Source organism: Thunnus maccoyii, chromosome 10 (assembly GCF_910596095.1).
Source record: "Thunnus maccoyii chromosome 10, fThuMac1.1, whole genome shotgun sequence".
Classification (NCBI taxonomy): Eukaryota; Metazoa; Chordata; class Actinopteri; order Scombriformes; family Scombridae; genus Thunnus; species Thunnus maccoyii.
In genome coordinates, this window is record NC_056542.1 from 27,717,220 (window position 1) to 27,735,476 (window position 18,257).

Genomic DNA, 18,257 nt, shown 5'->3' on the forward strand with positions numbered 1-18,257 from the left:
ACAGAAGTTCTGGTTGTTGCCCCTGGAAAGTATTATGCAAAGTATTGGGCCTCTTTCCTCCACTGCCCACTCCAACCTGTGTAATGTAGGGGTAATATTTGATCAATCCTCGTTGTTTGACACCTATTTTAAGCAGCTGACCAGATCTTGTTTTTTTCCAAAATATATAGTAAATTGGGATCTGTAGTTTCAACAACCAAACTAGAGATGCTTATACATGCCTTTATCTCATCTCACATTTACTACTGTAACACACTTTGCTCCTCACTTAGTACCTCTGCCCTTAATAGCCGTCAGGTCAAATAGACAGTCTCACATTACCCCTATATTTAAATCTCTTCACTGGCTCCCTGTTGCATATAGGATCCGGTTTAAAATTTACATTCTTACTTACAGAGCTTTGCACGGTCAGGCTAAACTTGTTGTCTGTCCTACACACCCGCCTAAAGACCTGTGGTGATTGAGCTCTTGAGGCCGTTGCATCAAAGCTATGGAATGCTCTGCCCACACTGTTATGGTCTGCTGACTCTGTGGATTCATTTAAAAAGCAGCTAAAGACACCCCTGTTTAGACAGGCATTGGGTAATCTGTATGCAACAAGTCAGTATTTGATGTTTTTACTGTGTATTTTATTGTGGATTGTGTTTTTCCCTATTGTGTTTTTTAGTTTTGCACTTTTTAATCAAGTGACTTGGGAGATCACCTCATCTGTTATGATTTCGTTCTTTTTTGTATGTCGCATTCATTCTCTTGAAAAGCACTTTGTGACTGATGTCTATGAAAAGTACTATAAAAATAAATTTTGCTTACTTGAGTAAAGAATACTCTAATGATTTCCTTAAGATATTACTACACCACAACGTTGATTTCTAAATATTAGTATAGAGATGGCTAAGGACCCTACGTATCTAGCTAGCTAGCTACTATCCATCTAGCATATTGTTTAGCATGTTATAGAGCTTTGGACAGGCCTACATATAAAACCAACTCAGAAAATACCATCTACATACATTAGTAATGCATCCTTAGTAATATTTAATCCATATACTCATTTAAATGGTGAAAAATCCTTGCCAGGGTTCTACAATAACAGTGGCCTGATGGCCTGGGGCCAGTAAAAACTAACGTCGAGCCAGTCAATTGAGCAAAAAAATTGGAGATTGCAAAAAAAGTATTAAACTTGGGACCCTCTTACAGTGCCTCAGTCGAATGCACAGAAAAAAACTATGCTGATAGTTCTCTACCACGTTTTGTTGTCATAAAAGTTGGGTAAAGTGTTGGGGCCAGTCAGACCAGTGGAAAAAAATGTTATTGTTGAACCCTGCTTGCTATGTGACCTGCACTGACCGAGAGACAATAGAACAATCTGAAGGGGGTGTGACTGAGCAAACTAGTGAGTAGTATCTACAACATGTTTTTAAAGGTGCTTTATTTTCCTAATGGTCAGCCTACAGAAAGCATCATGGCCAGTTTTACTCCATCATAAAGGCATCTCATAGGGCAATGTATCTCATGGTCTTCTCTGGAAGGGCATTTCAGCACTTTTTTTTTTTCATTGAAAGGGTACCCAATTCAGTATGTTAGACTTAGGGGAACTTTGTTTGTTAGTTTGTTTGTTGTTTGTTTTTTATTGGTTTTTCAGATTCAAAATAACTTTTATCATCTTTTCAGTTTTTCTTTTCATGATGTTTGCAACCATATCCCCGTTAGTTTTAGCGGTTAAAGGCAGTGTTTGGCTACAATGTTGCTACTATTGAGTATAAATAATTAGAACCAAACAGAAAGCCTTAATTATTATATTTACGACAGGAAGTGAAGGCAGCAGCAGTAGCAGAGCGTCAGTTCACACTTCCTCCAGCAGCAGCTCACTAGTTCACTAGTGCACTGCAGCCATTTTGGAGCCGCAGCGCTGGAGAGAATCTGTCTGGAAAAGGTGGGATTATGTTGCTCAAACACAGCGCTGATATAAATTTCCTTCACACGTTCCCGTTAGTATGGAGTTAAATTTTAATGTAAAGTCTCATTTGTTCACCTGTTTATGGTATTGGTGCGACTATCTGTTAACGTTAGCTTAGCTACCGTTAGCTTGGTTCAGCTTCCTTAGCTCGCTAACGCATGACCAGCAGCGGGTTTACAGGCTGGTTATTTCACCAGCACCACATTTATTTCGGTGTCATGCGGCAGTAATGACGCAAGACCACCTACAACACACCTCTTATTTGCTCTATTAGCTGAAAAGAGGTGGTCCGTAGCTGTTAGCTAGAGTCGCTAACACACAGCTAGCCGGTCAGTTTGCGCTAACGCTTACTATTTCATTGGTCATTAGGTGAGACCCGACTGTAACATTATAGTACTTCAATCACAGCAGCTGTCGGCATGTCAGCAGAAACGATGCTCGGGGTGCTAATCAAAATGTAAATGCATATTTCAGGTTTGAATCCAGAGGAGAGGGATGTGGGATCAGGGAGGACAACCCTGGCCGCAGTGGCCTCTGAGCCAGCAGCAATGGATGCAATCTTTCCAGCACCAGCAAGATCCAGGTCAGTGAGCAATGCACCACGGAGACCACCTGCAGGTTTTTCTATGCACATCCACCCACAGCTTTAAAGGACCACTGTGTGCGATTTAGGGGTATCTATTTGGCAGAAATGGAATATAATATCCATAAGTATGTTTTCATAAGTGTATAATCCCATGAAAAAAAGAATTTTTGTGTTTTTGTTACCTTAGAATGAAACCTTTTTATCTACAGAGGGAGTTGGTTCTCTTCCACAGAGTCTTCCATGTTATACTACCATGTTTGCACAGTAGCCCAGAATGGACTAACCGAACACTTGATCTAGAGGGCCTTTCACATTTTTTGCAAGTTTTGCAGCCACCACTTCTCCTACATGCTTGAAATTGGAGGGGAGGGATATTTAGTTGGTTGCAATCTGCAACCTCACCGCTAGATGCCACCACATCCTACACACTGGTCCTTTAACAGCCCTGCAACTACACCTGCAATACCTTATGTGAGGGTGTGTTTTCTGGCTTTGTGCAGGTCAAGTGGACTGGGCTGCCCTGGCACAGGCGTGGATAGCACAAAAAGAGTCGACAGGAGCAGAGCAGCAGAGCATTCAGCCCAATGGCCAGGACATCCCGGGCCTTGAACCTGTCGCCCAGAGCAACCATGGGACCTTCCAGGGTGACCCAGCGTTTGGCAGAATGTGGCAGCCAGGTACACAGTTAACCCCGGGTTTCTGCCTGTCTTTACACCAGTTTTTCTTTCAGTACTAAAAATGACTAGAAACTCCTTCCAACAGTGTGTATATGATGTTGGTACATACAGTATTGACTTATCAACATTTAGTAGACTGAAGAGAATTGGTGTGATGTGATCTGTGATGTGTACACACTTAAATGAAAATCAATGACCTGGAACCAAGTCCTTCTTGAGCAGATGTTGAGACTGAAAAACATGATTAATTAGGTAGAAATTCCTTTTGTTTATACTGCTCTGGCTTTTGTTTACAAATTATTTTGTCATCAACAGAATGGGGAATGCATGGCCAGCCCCCTCCTCCTCCTCCACCCCCTGACCAGGCCTGGATCCCTCCAGGGTCAGGACCGATGGATGTGGTGAACCCCAGCGAGGACAGCAACAGCCAGGACAGCGTGGAGTTCAACTCTGAAGCCCACCACGGGGTTTACCCCCAGAACAGCCATGGGTATGGGGCACAGCCCGACAGCTACGCCTTGGCCCCCATGGCCATGAACCAGTTTGATTATCAGGTATGCAGATGCTACAGTAGAAACTGTTGAAGCGTTTGGGTTTTAGTGTGACAAGAAGGAGCAATCCATAGAAACTGTGCCGGGTCCAAGCATCTAGGTGTATCAGTCATTGCTTTCTTGATGCGGTGCAGAGGAAAGTGTTGGCTTGTTGTGGATCCAGCATGGTTTGGTTTTATTTTATTAGCTGATTTTTGTTTTCTTTTTTTAAATGAAGCAAACTTTCTAGCCCAGTCAGGAGTCATGGATGAATGTCAAGACAACAACACACCCACGCCCAGTCAGTGCCCCTTAGTGGCAGTAACAGAGGACCTTCTGTACTTTGAACTACTTTTAATTTTGATTTTGTGCTGTCTCTCCACAGCATGGAGCTGCTTCATCCTTCGCTCCCACACCTACAGGCTTCCACTCCCCATACTGGCAGGGTCCTCCTCAGAACAGACGAGATACCAGACCGCCTGGTTTCAGGGACCGGCCTCGATCACCTATCCAGCTCCCTGTCAAACAGGAGGCCCCAGCAACACTAGGTAAGTGTGTGTTAAGTTATTGGGCTAATTGCTTGAGGTGCATGAATGTACTAGACAGTTTATGTGCTACACAGGTACCTCAAAGAGGATGATGCCTCTTTATATTTGTGCATAATTAAATAGTTTTGATGTTATTGTCTAAGTTGTAAAATAGCCTTGCAGCTAGACAACACATAAAAAGTTTATTTTTAGATACAGTTTACTATTGAGTACCGTTTAAAATCTTTACCATGATGTATCAGTTATTAAGCCTTCCCTGTTTTCACTGTGTGAAAGACATGACTTCAGACAGTAGCATAACGTGAAAGCACTCTGTATCCTTTAAATCACAGTATTGCAACATGATAGTAAGTTCATGTTAAATTTTAACTTCTTCAGATCATAAACTGGAATCCTACCATCGGAAAAGTTGGTTGAAACTAGGGCTGCAAATAACTATTTTTATTAGTGATGCATCTGTTAATTGTTTGGTCGTCCAAGTCCAAACTGATTTCTTCTCTCCAAACCCAAAGATATTCAACATACCTACTGTATACAGTGGATTAAGAAAAGCAAATGTAAAACATTTTAGAAGTCAGAACCAGTGAATTTATGGCACCTTTGCTTAAAAAAATTATGTAAACGGTTATCAATATAGAATGTAATTAATTATCTGTCTGTCGACTGATGGATTAATTAATCATGTCAGCTCTAGCTGTAACTGATGTTTACAGTTGAATTAAGAATTGATATGGAAAAAGAGAGTTAATATAACGCAAAGCACAGTGCAGCTCTTGAAACTGTCAGCAGGGTAAAAAAAAATCAAAACAAGTCATCATACAAACTAATGTAAACAAAGATGTAAAATGTAAACAAACAGATGGAAAACTCATCTTGATCTTGGATTTCACCTTCAGATGCTGTAAAACGGCGCACACTACCTGCATGGATCCGAGAGGGCCTTGAAAAGATGGACAGAGAGAAGCAGAAGAAGCTGGAGCGAGAACGAATGGAGAAGGAGCGTGCAGAAATGGCAAAAGACGATGGCAAAGAACACGAGACAGATGAGGGAGGTGATGGGCCTCGCATACCCCGCAAGAGTAAATTTGTAAGCAACCCATTTCCGGTCTTGACTGCAGAGTGTTTTCTTTTGAACAGATGACATTATGTGTGTTGTGTTGTTGATGAAAGGACTTCCAAGGCTCTGAACTGCTCTCCCTGGCACATGTATCAGGACTGTAGCCATCACTAATCACACTTTGCTGTTTTGTTGATTGAAGCTCAGTCTCTGCTTTTGTCTGCATCAGGACAGTGATGATGAGGGGAACGATGACAATGACGACAATGAAGAAAAGACTTCCATAAAGAAGGAATTTTCTGTCCGGAGTCCATCGCCTCCTGCAGAGGACAGCGAACCTGAAATGACTGAAGAGGAAAAGGAATTCCAGCTGGTCTGTTTAACCCATCAGATGATCTTTTCTGCATGCAGCCTGTTTCAGTTGATGTGACTATTGTCGGATAGGAATTCATGAAAGTAATGGATTTCCCTCGTTTTTAGATGATCATCACAAAAACACTTCTGACAGAGATCCTTCTAGAGGTCACTAATGAAGAGATCCTGCACGTAGCCAAAGAGACCCACCGGAAAGCCACTCGAGGTCTGCTCTTTTTTTTTCCCAGTTTACACATCATCTTTGCTTGTCACCAAGACATTATGTTAAAGTCTGAAGAGAATCCATTATATGCATAATAGTCTCTTTTAAATTAGACTCAAGTATGCCCTGTAAACAAGGGTGGTTGAGCAGCAGACATGGGAGTATGATATGGTATGCATTTTCAACCATTCTCTGCTAATGTATCAGAAGGAGAGAGAGCAGTATTTGCAAACCTGTTCCTGTGGTTCATGGTATTGAAGGTCTGCTGAATGACTGTAACTGAATAAAGTCTCAGCATTGAGTCTGACCGGCACCCACCTATAGATACAAATGAGGTCCTCCATTGAAGTGACTGTGCATTAGTACAGATTGGTTCTTTCCCTCCTGTCCGACTGTTTGACTTGGATTGTGTGACAGAAGATTGTTTGTTAACCCTCTCTCTTTTCTCCATTTTCTTTTTTTTTTTGTTTTTGTTATTTTATTTTTCTCTTGTTACCAATGGCAGCTCTTGTGAATAGTGCTTTATCTGTGACCCCCCTTCTCTAGCGACTCTCTTGCCTTTGAGAAAATGGCAGTATGTGTTTTAACATGTTGTTCCTGTTGTTGATGTGAATCAAAGCTCCTGCAAAACAGCTGGCACAGTCAAGTGCACTGGCTTCTCTGACTGGTCTCAGTGAGTATCCCTTCTTCTGTTACGGGGGGAGGGAAGGAAAATATTTTTAATTTTATTTTTAATTTATGGCGGGGTGTTAGCAATGTGGGAAAAGCTGCTATCGCAAGACACATCGACCCAAATATTTCCTACGTTTTAACATTTAAGACAATTGGCATCTTAGTGATTGATAAAGGTTTAGTTTTCACTTTTAATAATAGAAGCATGCTCTTTAATACAAAGTATTTATATTAGTTTTTTTAAGGGCTATATGTGTTACGTTCTCCTTAAGGGCCTTATTGGATTGAAATATAAACCTATAGAGGATTAAGTGCCTTTCACCTTGGGTTTAGTTTGAGTGTTTCACAAGTGGAACCTAATTGTGAGAAAGAATGTCGGTCTTTTTCCAACACTCAACATTCTCGGGGCTTTGTTGTGGCAGGTGGGCTTGGTGACTATGGTTCTGATGAGAGTGGGGATGAGGACGATCGCAGCGTCCACGGGTCTGAATCCTCCGACACCGATGAGGAGGAGCTGCGCCACCGCATCAGGGAGAAGCAGGACGCCTTCCGCCGCAAAGAGCGGGAGATACAGCAGCTACAAGAAAAACAAGCACAAGAGGCTCTGCTTGCACGTGGTAAGACTTGTAGTTTGTATATGCATGAAGGAGGAACACACTGCATCTCTTTGGAGTACATGGAAACCTCAAAAGTCTAAGAATCTGGTGAAAGCAGCAGTTCTACAACACTGAATCTAAATAAATATAATGGTAAAACAAAGGAGGATGTTGAGAATTGTGTTTAAAACCATAACATCACTCGAGAAAACGGCTATAATTGATGTGAAAAGGTGTGTGTTCTTGTCTAACCAGCACCTCATGTTTCCCTGTTTTAAAATGAGACTTTATTGTTTGTTTCTACAGAAGAGCTGGTGAAGGAAAGATTGAGCAGAGAAAGGGGGGAATATGATGAGGGCCAATCAGAGAATCTACACAAACAGGAAGTAAAAGAGAGGGAGGTGGAGCCCTTGGTAGAAAGGCGTAGGTCCCGTAGTGAGATAGAGAGTAGTGAGGGCAGGCACTCGGGCAGAGGGAAGGAGCGATCAGGGAGAGGGGGCAGCGATTCCCCAGCCAACGGTCACAGCAGCAGCTCCCGCTCTACCTCCAGCCACAGCAGCAGTCGTTCCTCCTCCTCCTCTTCTTCAACAGCATCTTCCCGCAGTTCCTCTCGATCCTCCTCCCCACGAAGGAAGAGGAGGCGTAGCCGCTCTTCATCCTACAAGGCTCGGCGGCGTAGCCGCAGCCACAGCTCCCACAGACATCGCAGTGATCGTAGTGAGAAGGTCAGGGACAGGAGGAGGAGCAGCACAGACCGGTCAGGCCACCACAAGAGAGACCGCAGTGATTCCAGAGAGCGCAGGAGCCGCAGGAGTAGATCCAGGTCTAGAGATAGAGACAGGGCTAGAGCCAGGGCCAGAGACAGCCGCAGTCGCAGCAGAGACAGAGAGAAGGAGAAAGACAAGGATAAGGAGAGGAAAAGGAGCAGGGAGCGCAGAGACAGCAGTCATAACCGCAGCAGCAAACACAAGCAGAAGGCCTCCAGCAAAGAGAGAGAGAGGAGGAGAGAAAGAAGCCGTAGCCATGAGAAAGACAAGAAAAAGAAGGATAAAGATAGGGATAGGGATAAGGAGTCTGATAAAAAGAAAGAAAAACCAAAGACCAAAGAGAAAGAAAAGGAGAAGGAAAAAGAGAAGGGCAGCTCTGTAGTTACAGAGGAGAATGGCAAATTGAAGAAAAGGAAAGAGCGTGACTCTGACTCACAGAGCGACAGGCACTCCCGGCAAGATAGTAAAGCCAGCAAAAAGGGCTCCGCCAAAGCTAGCAAGAGACGCTCAGACTCTGAATCAAGTAGATCCCCTACACCTGAAGTTAGCAAGGAAAAAAAATCTAAGAAATCCAAACGTAGTCGCTCAAGGTCGACGGAAAAATCTCACAAGTCTGGTAAGAAGGCAAGCCGCAAACACAAGTCTAAGTCGCGATCAAGGTAGTATTCGTTTTTTCTCTCTTTTATTCCTATTACATGTTCTCATTGTATGTGTCATTGTGATTTCTCTGGAGTCCTCTTAATATAGCTCAATAACTAAAGGAAAATGATGACAATTGTTTACTGAATGTTTTGAAAAATTTCTGTCAAATGCAGTCACAACTGCTTAACTGTGCAATAAAGGGTTTTAATGCTTCATGACGGTCTTATCCATCAAATGCAAATGTGCCATTTCTGGATTTCTAACAGTTACATGAAGTTTTCATATTTCCCCCTTTTTGAAAGAAGAGCATAGGCCTCTGTTTCTGTTTAGTGCCTTGTTAAAATGTGAATCTGGCCATTGAAAAAAAAAAAGTAGAGGGGGAAAATGTAAATAAGGTCCTAGTAATACCAAAGTGAATGGTCCTGCACTATTTACTTCTCTAGAGTTTGCTGAACATTAGCTTTTTGTGCTCTGGGAGTGTGGCTGGTGGGAGGGGGGGGTGTTTATGCTTGTCTATATTTTGTAGTCTACATGGGTAAATGTGATTGGTGCAGTATTAATTTTGTGTCCACGCCTCTCTTTCAGGTCAGCTTCACCCTCCCGTCGTAGCAGACGCTGAGGAGCACAGTTAACTCCCTGATCTGTGCATTTTACCATTTTAAATTCCATGAGTTGAACAGGCTTGTCTCATTATAGAGGCAGTTGTGTAGGTGAACCCCCCTCATATATTTCTTTCATCTTTGTAAATATGTTGTTATTTTTCAAGTGTGACTGAAGAACAAGACATTTTGAATGGTAGGAATTTTCACTTGTATCATTATGCAATGCTTAATAAGACCTGGTGGACACTAAAAACTCAAGTATCATTTTAAACCATAACAGGATTCACTTTTTTGCAAACATTATTGTAAGATGTCCAATAAAACTGTTTGTTCCTTGTCTTACCTCTCTGGTTCCTTTTTTTTTAATACCACAATTAACAGCAAATAATATTTCTTAATGCTTCAAGTACATAATGTTACATGTGTTAGTAAATAGAATCACAAAGGACAGAAGACTGCTATTGCTCTGTTGGATCATAATGGCTCATACTTGATATGGTTAAGGACTACATGACTGAGAAAACAGCTGAAGGTCAGGAGGGATACATGGCTGAAAATGTCCTCCCATTCATATCTGTAGCTAAAAGGTTTAAACTGCTTGAAATAGTGTGGTTAGAAGAGATTAGATGTCAGGAAAGAAGATATTGTCACAAACCTGATGTAAGTGGCGTAAACTCAAAGGATGGATGTGAATAGTAGGGTGGCAAAATGTACCATACAACATGACTGCAACAAAAAAAACCTAGCAGCAATGACTGTATGGAAATGACATTAAAATGATCTAATAATCTTATCACTAACACTCAAATAACTAGTAGAAATCAATTAAATTACAATTAAACAATTAAATCGCTGTATGCATTTCTTCCAGTGTTTGGTGTTGAGCAACTTGTTTCCCGTCGGTACTAGCGACGTCAAGTGTTCCGACCGGTAGGAACTAAAGTGTGTTGTTCCTACCCGAGCAGTAAAGACTTCAGCACTGACGGTCACTGACAACAGTCACGGTGTTGTGGATTAACTAGTGTTTTATGATATTACCATGTACTCGAATAAGTTGAGCCGCCTCGTGTTAGGGCTTTACAGGCGTAAAGCAGTAGCTGTGTGCGGTGTGGTGGTGCACAGTCCCGCGGGCCGGAGCACATTCAGCTGGGCTGCGGTGTGTAAACAGCGGACACTGTGGCTACAGAGGAGTGCCAGTCTGGAGCTCCGTCTAACCAGGTACTGGAGTGAACGGTTGATGGGACCTATACCTGTATCAGTGTCGTAATATCTGAGGAAAATAGATGTAGCTAGTGAGTAACAAATAATTTAGCTAACCAAAAATGGTCAAGTTGGCAAACCAAATAGAGTGGAGCTGTTAGCACCAATATTTCTTTCTAAAAGTACAATTTAATATTAATTTGGTAACACAGTATTTAACTATTGGCGCATAGGGGTGAGTCATTTTCCTCCAGACATGTACTAAGTCCAAAAATACTTTGCTTGGAACAATATTGTGTGTTTGATTTGGTTTTTCCACAAAAAAGTATAATTACCATATTAAAAGTTACACTACTTTACACAAGGTGTCTCCTACTTCACTGTAAAGTCATTCTCATTGTATGTGCACCGGACGCTTCACGTCTCCATATCACACTTGTGTAAGTTGAATACTGGACCAGGATTGGCTTCCAAACTAGTTGTGAAACCATATATCATGCTCACAGGCCCAATATTATATTGGGTTTTCAGTGAGCTCAGAGAAACTTTCCACTTTCAGCAGATAGATGTGAAAACAGCCTCCTAGTGTCAAACTGCACCTACATCACTTTACACAGTGAAGCTCACACATTCAACTCTAGGAACAAGAAGAAAAACATATTTTTGAGTGAAGGGGGACTTTAAATATCCCGTTTATGTATAAAAAATACTCTGTTTTGATTAATTGTTTGTGTCTAATATGGTTTTTCCACAAACAAAAAAAAAAAAAAAATAGTATCTCCTCCTTCTCATTAAAAATTCCAGTATCTATGAATATGTAAATATTTTAAATTTCTAAAGTTTTGTTACTGGATACAAGATGTCTCCACCATAAAGCCTATTCTCAGTGTTTGTGCACTATGTTTCCATATCACACTGGACTGATTGGCTCCAAGCCAGTTGTGATGTCACAAAACCTCATGGTAAGTACACACACCTCAAACTCAGATTTAAGGTGAGCTCAGACAAACTTTCCACTTTCAGCAGATTCATGTGAAAACAGCCTTCTAGTGTCAAACCCTACACATACATCATTCTGTGAAGCTCATACATCCAATTGTAGGAACAAGAAGAGAAACACATTTTTGAGTGGAGGGGGACTTTAAACTAAATGTAAAGATGGTTTTATGACTGCAACAAATTATTTTATATATTGATAGATCTGACAATGATTATCTTTGATTTTTCTGTTTGATTAACCATCTAGTTCCTGAAAAGTCAGAAAGTGGTGAAAAATCTAGTGACTGCTTCAGATTTCTTCCTTTAAAATGATATGAAACAGAAAAGCAGCATATCCTCACATGCAGCAGCAGCTAATGTTCAGTGTTTTTGCTTGTTAAATGACTAAAACGCTTAACTAATCATCTAGCTGTTGATTACTTTTCCGTGATACTAATTGAATAATCAACCGATCATTTCAGCACTAATAGGAAGATTATTTGGCATCATTATAGAGGCAGAAAATTGTCCCAAGACATTTTTCCAGTTTTTTTTTATTGGCTCTCTTTTTAAAATGTGATGTTTAGACACACACAGTATTGATGTGCTCCTGTTCATTTTTTCACATGCAGCACTCGATCAGCCTCCCAAACCACAGTGGACCCTGATGAGGTGAAGAAGTTCCAGTCACTGGCCAGCAAGTGGTGGGATGAACAGGGAGAATTTGGCGCTCTTCATGCCATGAATGACCTGAGGGTGCCTTTCATACGGTGTGTGTGTTTGTATAGGATATGCATTTCAACATTCATCACATTTTTTTTTGTAACACCATGATGTCACGCCTAAGTCGCTGTCTATAGAGGAAGGTGATTGGCCGACAAACAATTGTGTCAAAACATAACCTGAAGGAGATCCAGCCTTGTGGCATTTGGGAGCCAAGAACACATCAGGGATAATACTGAAGTAGCAGAAATCGAAAGTGACAGAATTCCTCCACACATCAGCACATTTTCAGCCAATAGCGTGTCAGCCGCCCCAGCGCTACATATGTGCATGTTTTGGGGGGCTGACTGGGGCTGTTTTGATTGATAAGATCTGCTGTTGGGGCGCTGCATGATAAACATTGTATTACTCATCCGACTGAGAGCCTAGTCCTGCTCCCCCCCCTTCCCCCTCTGTGGTCCTGTTGGTGGTGATGATGATGTGTGTTTGTGGTGACAGTATGACAGATTCAATGCCAATGTATGTCTTGAGCGTGGCTGATTTGCCTGATGCAGCTCTGGCCTCAGGGTGCGTCTAAATGAGACGCAGCACCAATGCTACTGTTGCTGCTGTTTCTTCTAGACTCTGACATTCTTACTGTGATACAGGAAACGCCATTTGTTTCCTTTGTTTCAATAATCCTGTCTAAATGCAAACGTTTAAATGTGTTACACAAATGTTTGATTTTTTTTTTTCCCATTGCTTCTTCATTTGAGGAACGTGCACATGTTACAATGTTTTATGGTTGCTTTGGCTCAATTTTTACGTTTCAGTTTAAGTTTTTAAGTTTTAAGTTTTTAATGTAGTGTAAGAATGACTCTGGAAAATGTTAAATTGTATTTACTGAATATGGTGTACCACTGTAAATATAGAGTCTGACCTTACACTACACTAAGTCCTGTGTTCATAAAAGGCAGAATGATAATTGTGATAATTGTATCAAAAACGTTTGTGATTTTATTCATTTATTCAAACTAAACCTGAAAAACTATAATCAGTCATCTAATAATCAGTAAAATACAGTAACACTGCGATGCTGAAAAGCATATAATATTAAAGCACAATGTACACTACTAAGGACTAAAGCTGCATTTTCCTGTTTCTTTCTCTCCACTACACCGCTACCACATATGTGAAATGTAAGGCAGCAGTGATGAAGTGATATGCAGTTATGTTGCCCTGCTGCTCATTGAATTGAGTGAACTGTATGTTTAGTAATAAGCATTGGAACTTAGATAGTGTTGTATTATTATAGTTGTATTAGAGCATTTTGTCAGTTTGTATTTTTTGTAATAAGAGTTGTGCATTTTTTTGACCCAAGTCAATCAAAAACACCGTAGTACATTTAATTTGCTGTCAGAAATTTGTGTTTGTTTTAGCTAAATATGATTTTAAATGAAAGAGGATAGAGTGTAGAGGTAAATAAAATAAAACTCTTTCTGGGAGTGGAAATTTAAATTTAAATTTAAAGGTAAATACCTTGAAATTGGCTTCAACATTCAATGGAAATGGAATTAGTAATGGATCATTTTAACTTCAGTTTAACAGTAATCTACATTAGTCAGACTATATATTTTTTTATCAGGAGCATAATAGTTCTTATGTGAATATTTCATCATATAGCTTGACATTCATTCCACTCAGTCTGGGGCTTTGTAGCTTTTGTCAGCATCTCTGTGTGTTGTGTTGTGTTGTGGTGCAGTTTGGAGCTAGTTAGGTGCATGTCTGTCAACACCTAATCTTTTTTTTCCTTCATTGTTTGCACGAATGCTCTTGCACCCCAGCAGAGCTTTAATGAGGATGATGCATGCCCAGACCTCGGCCTGTTCTGCATGCTTCATGCCTGAGGCAGACAGTCATCAGACAGTGTGTGAGGGAAGGAAGGAGGAAGGTAGGGAGGACAGAAGGAACACAGGAGCGAGGTAGGGATGAATCTGTAGCTGTGATTTAGCCAGAGAGGATAACTTGAGGTTATTGGGCTGGCTGATTGTGTAGCTCAGGGCGATGTGGGGGGGGAGGAGGGGGGGGGGGTCCTTTACATAAGCAGCATTATGTACTGTAGGCTGTGGAGGATTAAGATGCACACATGGCTCCTTATCATGACAGATTTGACTCTCCTGTTTTTGAAGGAGGAGGATGTATGTGGTGATGGGGTTGGGAGCAGTCTTTTGATTTGAAAATGTGAACTATTGCTTATTTTCCTATTCAGGGATAATCTGCTGAATGTGCACAGAGCACGTCATCCAGGGAAACCACTTGCTGGACTCAGAATACTGGATGTCGGCTGTGGAGGCGGCCTGCTCACAGAGGTAAAAAATGTGTGTGTGTGTGTGTGTGTTTTGACTCTTGTGAGAAAGACAGAGTCAGTGCTAAAATGAAATGCAGACAGAAATATACAACTGTCCCCCTACACAATCTCTCCAACCTCAATTGTTTCAATTGCAACCTTTCACGTCAGATTTTCTTGTCTTTCCAGATAAAAGACTGTTTCGGTGAGAGAATCTGCTTTCAGTGCAGTCAGTCCTATCACATACATACATACCAGTACTCAAGAAAACATTTAAACGTCAGCCCGATTCTTGTTCTCTGTTGATTTGACTGGTCTCAGCTTGGTGGAGTGGACAGTCGGTCGTTTACAGTTGTTTATCTGTTTGTTAGTGTTGATAGCTGGGCAGCGAGGACAGAGCTCCTGTCTTAGCTTTCATTTGAAGTGAGGGCATACCAGCTGTGCTGTGTGATCTGGAACGACAAAATCAGGTCCTGTATTTATGTGGCTCTGTCACACGGGCTGTCATATTCAGATACAGACACATGAGGAAAAACCAAAAAGTGTCTGTTGAGATTGCAACTATGAAAGCATCTCTGGATGTCTTGTCACTGTTAAGCCTTCCTATCAGAAGGGATCAGATGTGGCAGGATGGAGATCAGCCTCTGGGCACACAGGGCTGTATGTTTAGCGTTTGTCCACAAGAGGGCGCTGAAGTTCACATCCGACCACCGTTAATGCTTATTATCAGCTCTAACATGCTGTTGAATGAATACTGGTGCATAAAACTGTAAAAGTGTGATGAGAACATAATATTTAGCATGTTTGGAGTATTATATAGCAGTTGCAGGCACCTGTTCTTATAGTGAAACGCCAGTAAATCTTCATCTGGGGCACACTGTGGATGTGAGGACTGTAAAGATATGATTCAGCTGCTGTCAGGGACCTGGAGGAGGGTGTTCAGAGGTGCTAGAGTGATAAAGAGCAAAGAGATAGTGAACACATCCCATACCATATTTTGTAGGTCAGGTGCAGCACAGCAAATGAAATGAGGGAAAAGAGAGTCCGCACACTGGATTGTAGCTCCCAAAGTCTTTTTATTACGTATTTTATTACTTCTCACTTTACTGGGCCTCATCAGACAAACTGCCAACATGACAAAGAGCAAGGCATCGGCATGATGTAACTAATTATGTGTCTATATACTGTATGCCTCACTTTTTGTCATGTTGAAAGATCTGGTGAGGTTGAACCGTTGGCTTTTTCAGTTGGAAGTAAAGAGACTTTGGGAGCTACAATCCAGAGTGACAAAAAGCAACATCATCTTTAGGAGGCCATCTAGTGCTAATATTCCTCATTGATTGATCCGCTGCTTATTTTCTCAGTTAATTGCTTAGTCTGTAAATTGTCAGAAAATAAACCCCAGATAAAGTCATTAAAATCAACACTCCAAAACCTAAAACGATTTTTTTTTTTTACTATCAAATAAGACAAAGGAAAGCTGCAAATTCTGACAATTGATTTTGCCATTTTTGCTTGAAAAATGACTATCAAAATAGTTTTCTCCCTCCCTCTTCTTCCTCCCCCAGCCCCTTGGTCGCCTGGGAGCTGATGTGGTGGGTATAGATCCAGTAGAGAACAGCATCGGCACGGCACAGCTGCATGCGTCCTATGACCCGGATCTTCGTGAGCGGGTCTGCTACCGGGTCTGCACCCTGGAGGAGCTCTCAGCAGAGGAGGAGGAGGGAGGAGAGGAGGAGGAGGAGCAGAGATCGGGCCAGTTCGATGCAGTTGTAGCGTCCGAGGTGGTGGAACATCTGGCCGACTTGGAAACGTTCGCCTTCTGCTGCAGCCACGTGCTGAAGGTGTGTCTCTTAACACTGTGTGCTTTCTTCCAGCTGTGATTTCATGTCAGATATTTCTGCATCAACATACAGTGTGTGTCTGTGTGCTCATGTGAGCGTATGTTAATGTGCATATGGTGATTTTACCTTGTTTGCATCTGTTGTGCGTCAGTGGGAATAGGTTAGGATGTGTTTTTATGTGTGTAGTTTGCATTGAACCTCCACAAGCTTTAGTGAAAGCTGTACATCAATACTGAAGGCAGATGATCATAATCTCCTGGGTTAGCGGGCCAGAGGAGTTGAGAGGAGGAAATGACAGCCTAATCTTCACTTAATGCTTCCTCATTTGGTGAAGGCACGACTAGACTTTCTCTCTCTCTCTCTCTCTCTCTCTCTCTCTCTCTGGCCAATTCTCTCACTCACTTCTGCTCTTTTGGATAAAAAAACCCTTAAAATGTGTCTCACCTCAGGGCAGCTTTGTAGAGATGCTTTAGTAAGAAATCCTATATTGTTCGGATTCATTTTCTAGAAGAACCGCACTCATGCTTTTATTTTCTATCTCTTCCTCTCTCACTCCCTCCCCTCCTGTTTAATTGTTAATCTTGACCGAGGTTGAACCTTGAGGTTTGGCACCGTTACTTTGTGGTCATGAGACTGTCCACTGAAAGCCCTTAAATCTATCCTATAAATACCCTCCTGCCTCAGGCAGCAGTGCACCTCGTTTGTGTGTTGCAGGAATGTCTCTTTGTAAAACATGTTTTCTAAAGCAGCATCACCACCAGTACAAAAACTACAAATATTTTATACTTTATAAACTAAAACTGTCCTTTTTGTGTGCTTTGTGCAGCCAGGCGGCTCTCTCTTCATCACTACTATTAATAAGACCAACCTGTCATACGCGCTGGGTATTGTTGTAGCTGAGCAGCTGCTGCGTATCGTTCCCAGTGGGACACACGACTGGGAAAAGTTCATCAGCCCTGTGGAACTGGAGCGCCTCCTGGAGTCCAGTGAGTCCTTCTCATTCAGAGAGTCACATAGTTTCCCTTGTGAATAAAAAAAAACACCAGAAACACTTGACTTTAAGTCACTCTATTTAGCATTATATAAACATTACTAAATAGTTTATAACACTATAATGTGGTTGTAAGCAGTTATAAGGACATTTGTAAGTGTCTATCAATGTACAGTATTTGTCAACAATTATAACTTCTCATGTGAAGACATATTTTATATTATTACAACTGTGTATTTACCATAATGTCATTCATTATCTGTTAATACACCAGCCTCCGCCTATGAGTGCCCACAGGAGGAGTTATATTTGACGAACACATTAACACTTATATCTGCTAACAACAAAATACTACTCCCCAAAAACGTTGATCTCATTTGTGCTGCTCTCTTCTCCGGCCTCTAAACCCACAACCCGCCCCCTTCATCCTTTTATCAGATGGTTTCTCAGTGCAGTCTGTCCAAGGAATGCTGTACAACCCAATATCTGGAGCCTGGAGCTGGACTGACAGCACAGCCATCAACTACGCCCTCCACGCTGTCAAACTGACAGAAGATCCCCAGCCAGACCCCCACCCAGAGGACCCAGCCCACACTGCTGCCACACACAGCTGAGCCACGAGTCTGGAGAAGAAGTCAGAAAATGGAGGCAAAAAAAAAAAAAACAGATGTGCGGAGTCCCAAACTTTCCTGAAGCCAGCTGTGATACAGCATATGAGACTTATTCAAGGAAAGAGACAAAGACATGTACTACAGTTGCTGGTTTTGCAGGATTAGGATTGATGTTCATATCACTCTTTTTCCAATATATTTAACTGAATCAGTTTGGTCATTTCAGCTGAATTTTATGTGATTTGCTTTATCTTCTATTAAAACGATGCTTTCATCAGTTGCGTTTCTTAACGGTGGACATATGACAGTAGAAAATGGAATTGGTTTTGCCCTGGCCACTAATAATAAATATTATTTCATGTAGTTTAATAGC

General features: G+C 41.6%; 2 protein-coding genes across 4 annotated transcripts; both read left to right on the forward strand.

Annotated features, from left to right (window-relative positions):
* The first annotated feature begins 1,819 nt into the window (after window positions 1-1,819).
* pnisr (PNN-interacting serine/arginine-rich protein) lies at window positions 1,820-9,553 on the forward strand. 2 transcript variants are annotated; one of them, XM_042424868.1, is made up of 12 exons: window positions 1,823-1,933; window positions 2,432-2,540; window positions 3,044-3,220; window positions 3,536-3,774; window positions 4,136-4,298; window positions 5,195-5,385; window positions 5,585-5,728; window positions 5,836-5,935; window positions 6,552-6,605; window positions 7,027-7,221; window positions 7,507-8,626; window positions 9,195-9,553. In XM_042424868.1, the coding sequence occupies exons 2-12, from the start codon at window positions 2,453-2,455 to the stop codon at window positions 9,226-9,228; spliced, it is 2,505 nt and encodes an 834-aa protein (XP_042280802.1). In that variant the 5' UTR covers window positions 1,823-1,933; window positions 2,432-2,452; the 3' UTR covers window positions 9,229-9,553. The 2 variants fall into 2 exon arrangements, with proteins under 2 accessions (XP_042280803.1, XP_042280802.1); XM_042424869.1 differs by lacking the exons at window positions 5,585-5,728; window positions 5,836-5,935; window positions 6,552-6,605; ... (1 more) ...; window positions 7,507-8,626; window positions 9,195-9,553 and having other exon boundaries at window positions 1,820-1,933; window positions 3,536-3,710; window positions 5,195-5,282.
* A 582-nt stretch (window positions 9,554-10,135) lies between these two features.
* Window positions 10,136-18,161, forward strand: coq3 (coenzyme Q3 methyltransferase). Of its 2 annotated transcripts, XM_042424874.1 has the most exons (7): window positions 10,136-10,429; window positions 12,022-12,159; window positions 13,939-14,073; window positions 14,361-14,460; window positions 16,007-16,282; window positions 17,109-17,268; window positions 17,712-18,161. In XM_042424874.1, exons 1-7 carry the CDS (start codon window positions 10,251-10,253, stop codon window positions 17,885-17,887), a joined length of 1,164 nt encoding a protein of 387 aa, XP_042280808.1. In that variant the 5' UTR covers window positions 10,136-10,250; the 3' UTR covers window positions 17,888-18,161. The 2 variants fall into 2 exon arrangements, with proteins under 2 accessions (XP_042280808.1, XP_042280810.1); XM_042424876.1 differs by lacking the exon at window positions 13,939-14,073 and having other exon boundaries at window positions 10,144-10,429.
* Window positions 18,162-18,257: the final 96 nt, after the last annotated feature.

Excerpts from the sequence above, each read along its gene's own strand:
- pnisr (XM_042424868.1), top strand. The coding sequence starts at position 2,453 with ATGTGGGATCAGGGAGGACAACCCTGGCCGCAGTGGCCTCTGAGCCAG. Across the intron at positions 3,221-3,535 it reads TGGCAGAATGTGGCAGCCAG|AATGGGGAATGCATGGCCAG; the intron begins GTACACAGTTAA and ends TGTCATCAACAG. Across the intron at positions 8,627-9,194 it reads AAGTCTAAGTCGCGATCAAG|GTCAGCTTCACCCTCCCGTC; the intron begins GTAGTATTCGTT and ends CCTCTCTTTCAG.
- coq3 (XM_042424874.1), top strand. The coding sequence starts at position 10,251 with ATGTACTCGAATAAGTTGAGCCGCCTCGTGTTAGGGCTTTACAGGCGT. Across the intron at positions 12,160-13,938 it reads CTGAGGGTGCCTTTCATACG|AGCTTTAATGAGGATGATGC; the intron begins GTGTGTGTGTTT and ends GCACCCCAGCAG. Across the intron at positions 16,283-17,108 it reads GCTGCAGCCACGTGCTGAAG|CCAGGCGGCTCTCTCTTCAT; the intron begins GTGTGTCTCTTA and ends TGCTTTGTGCAG.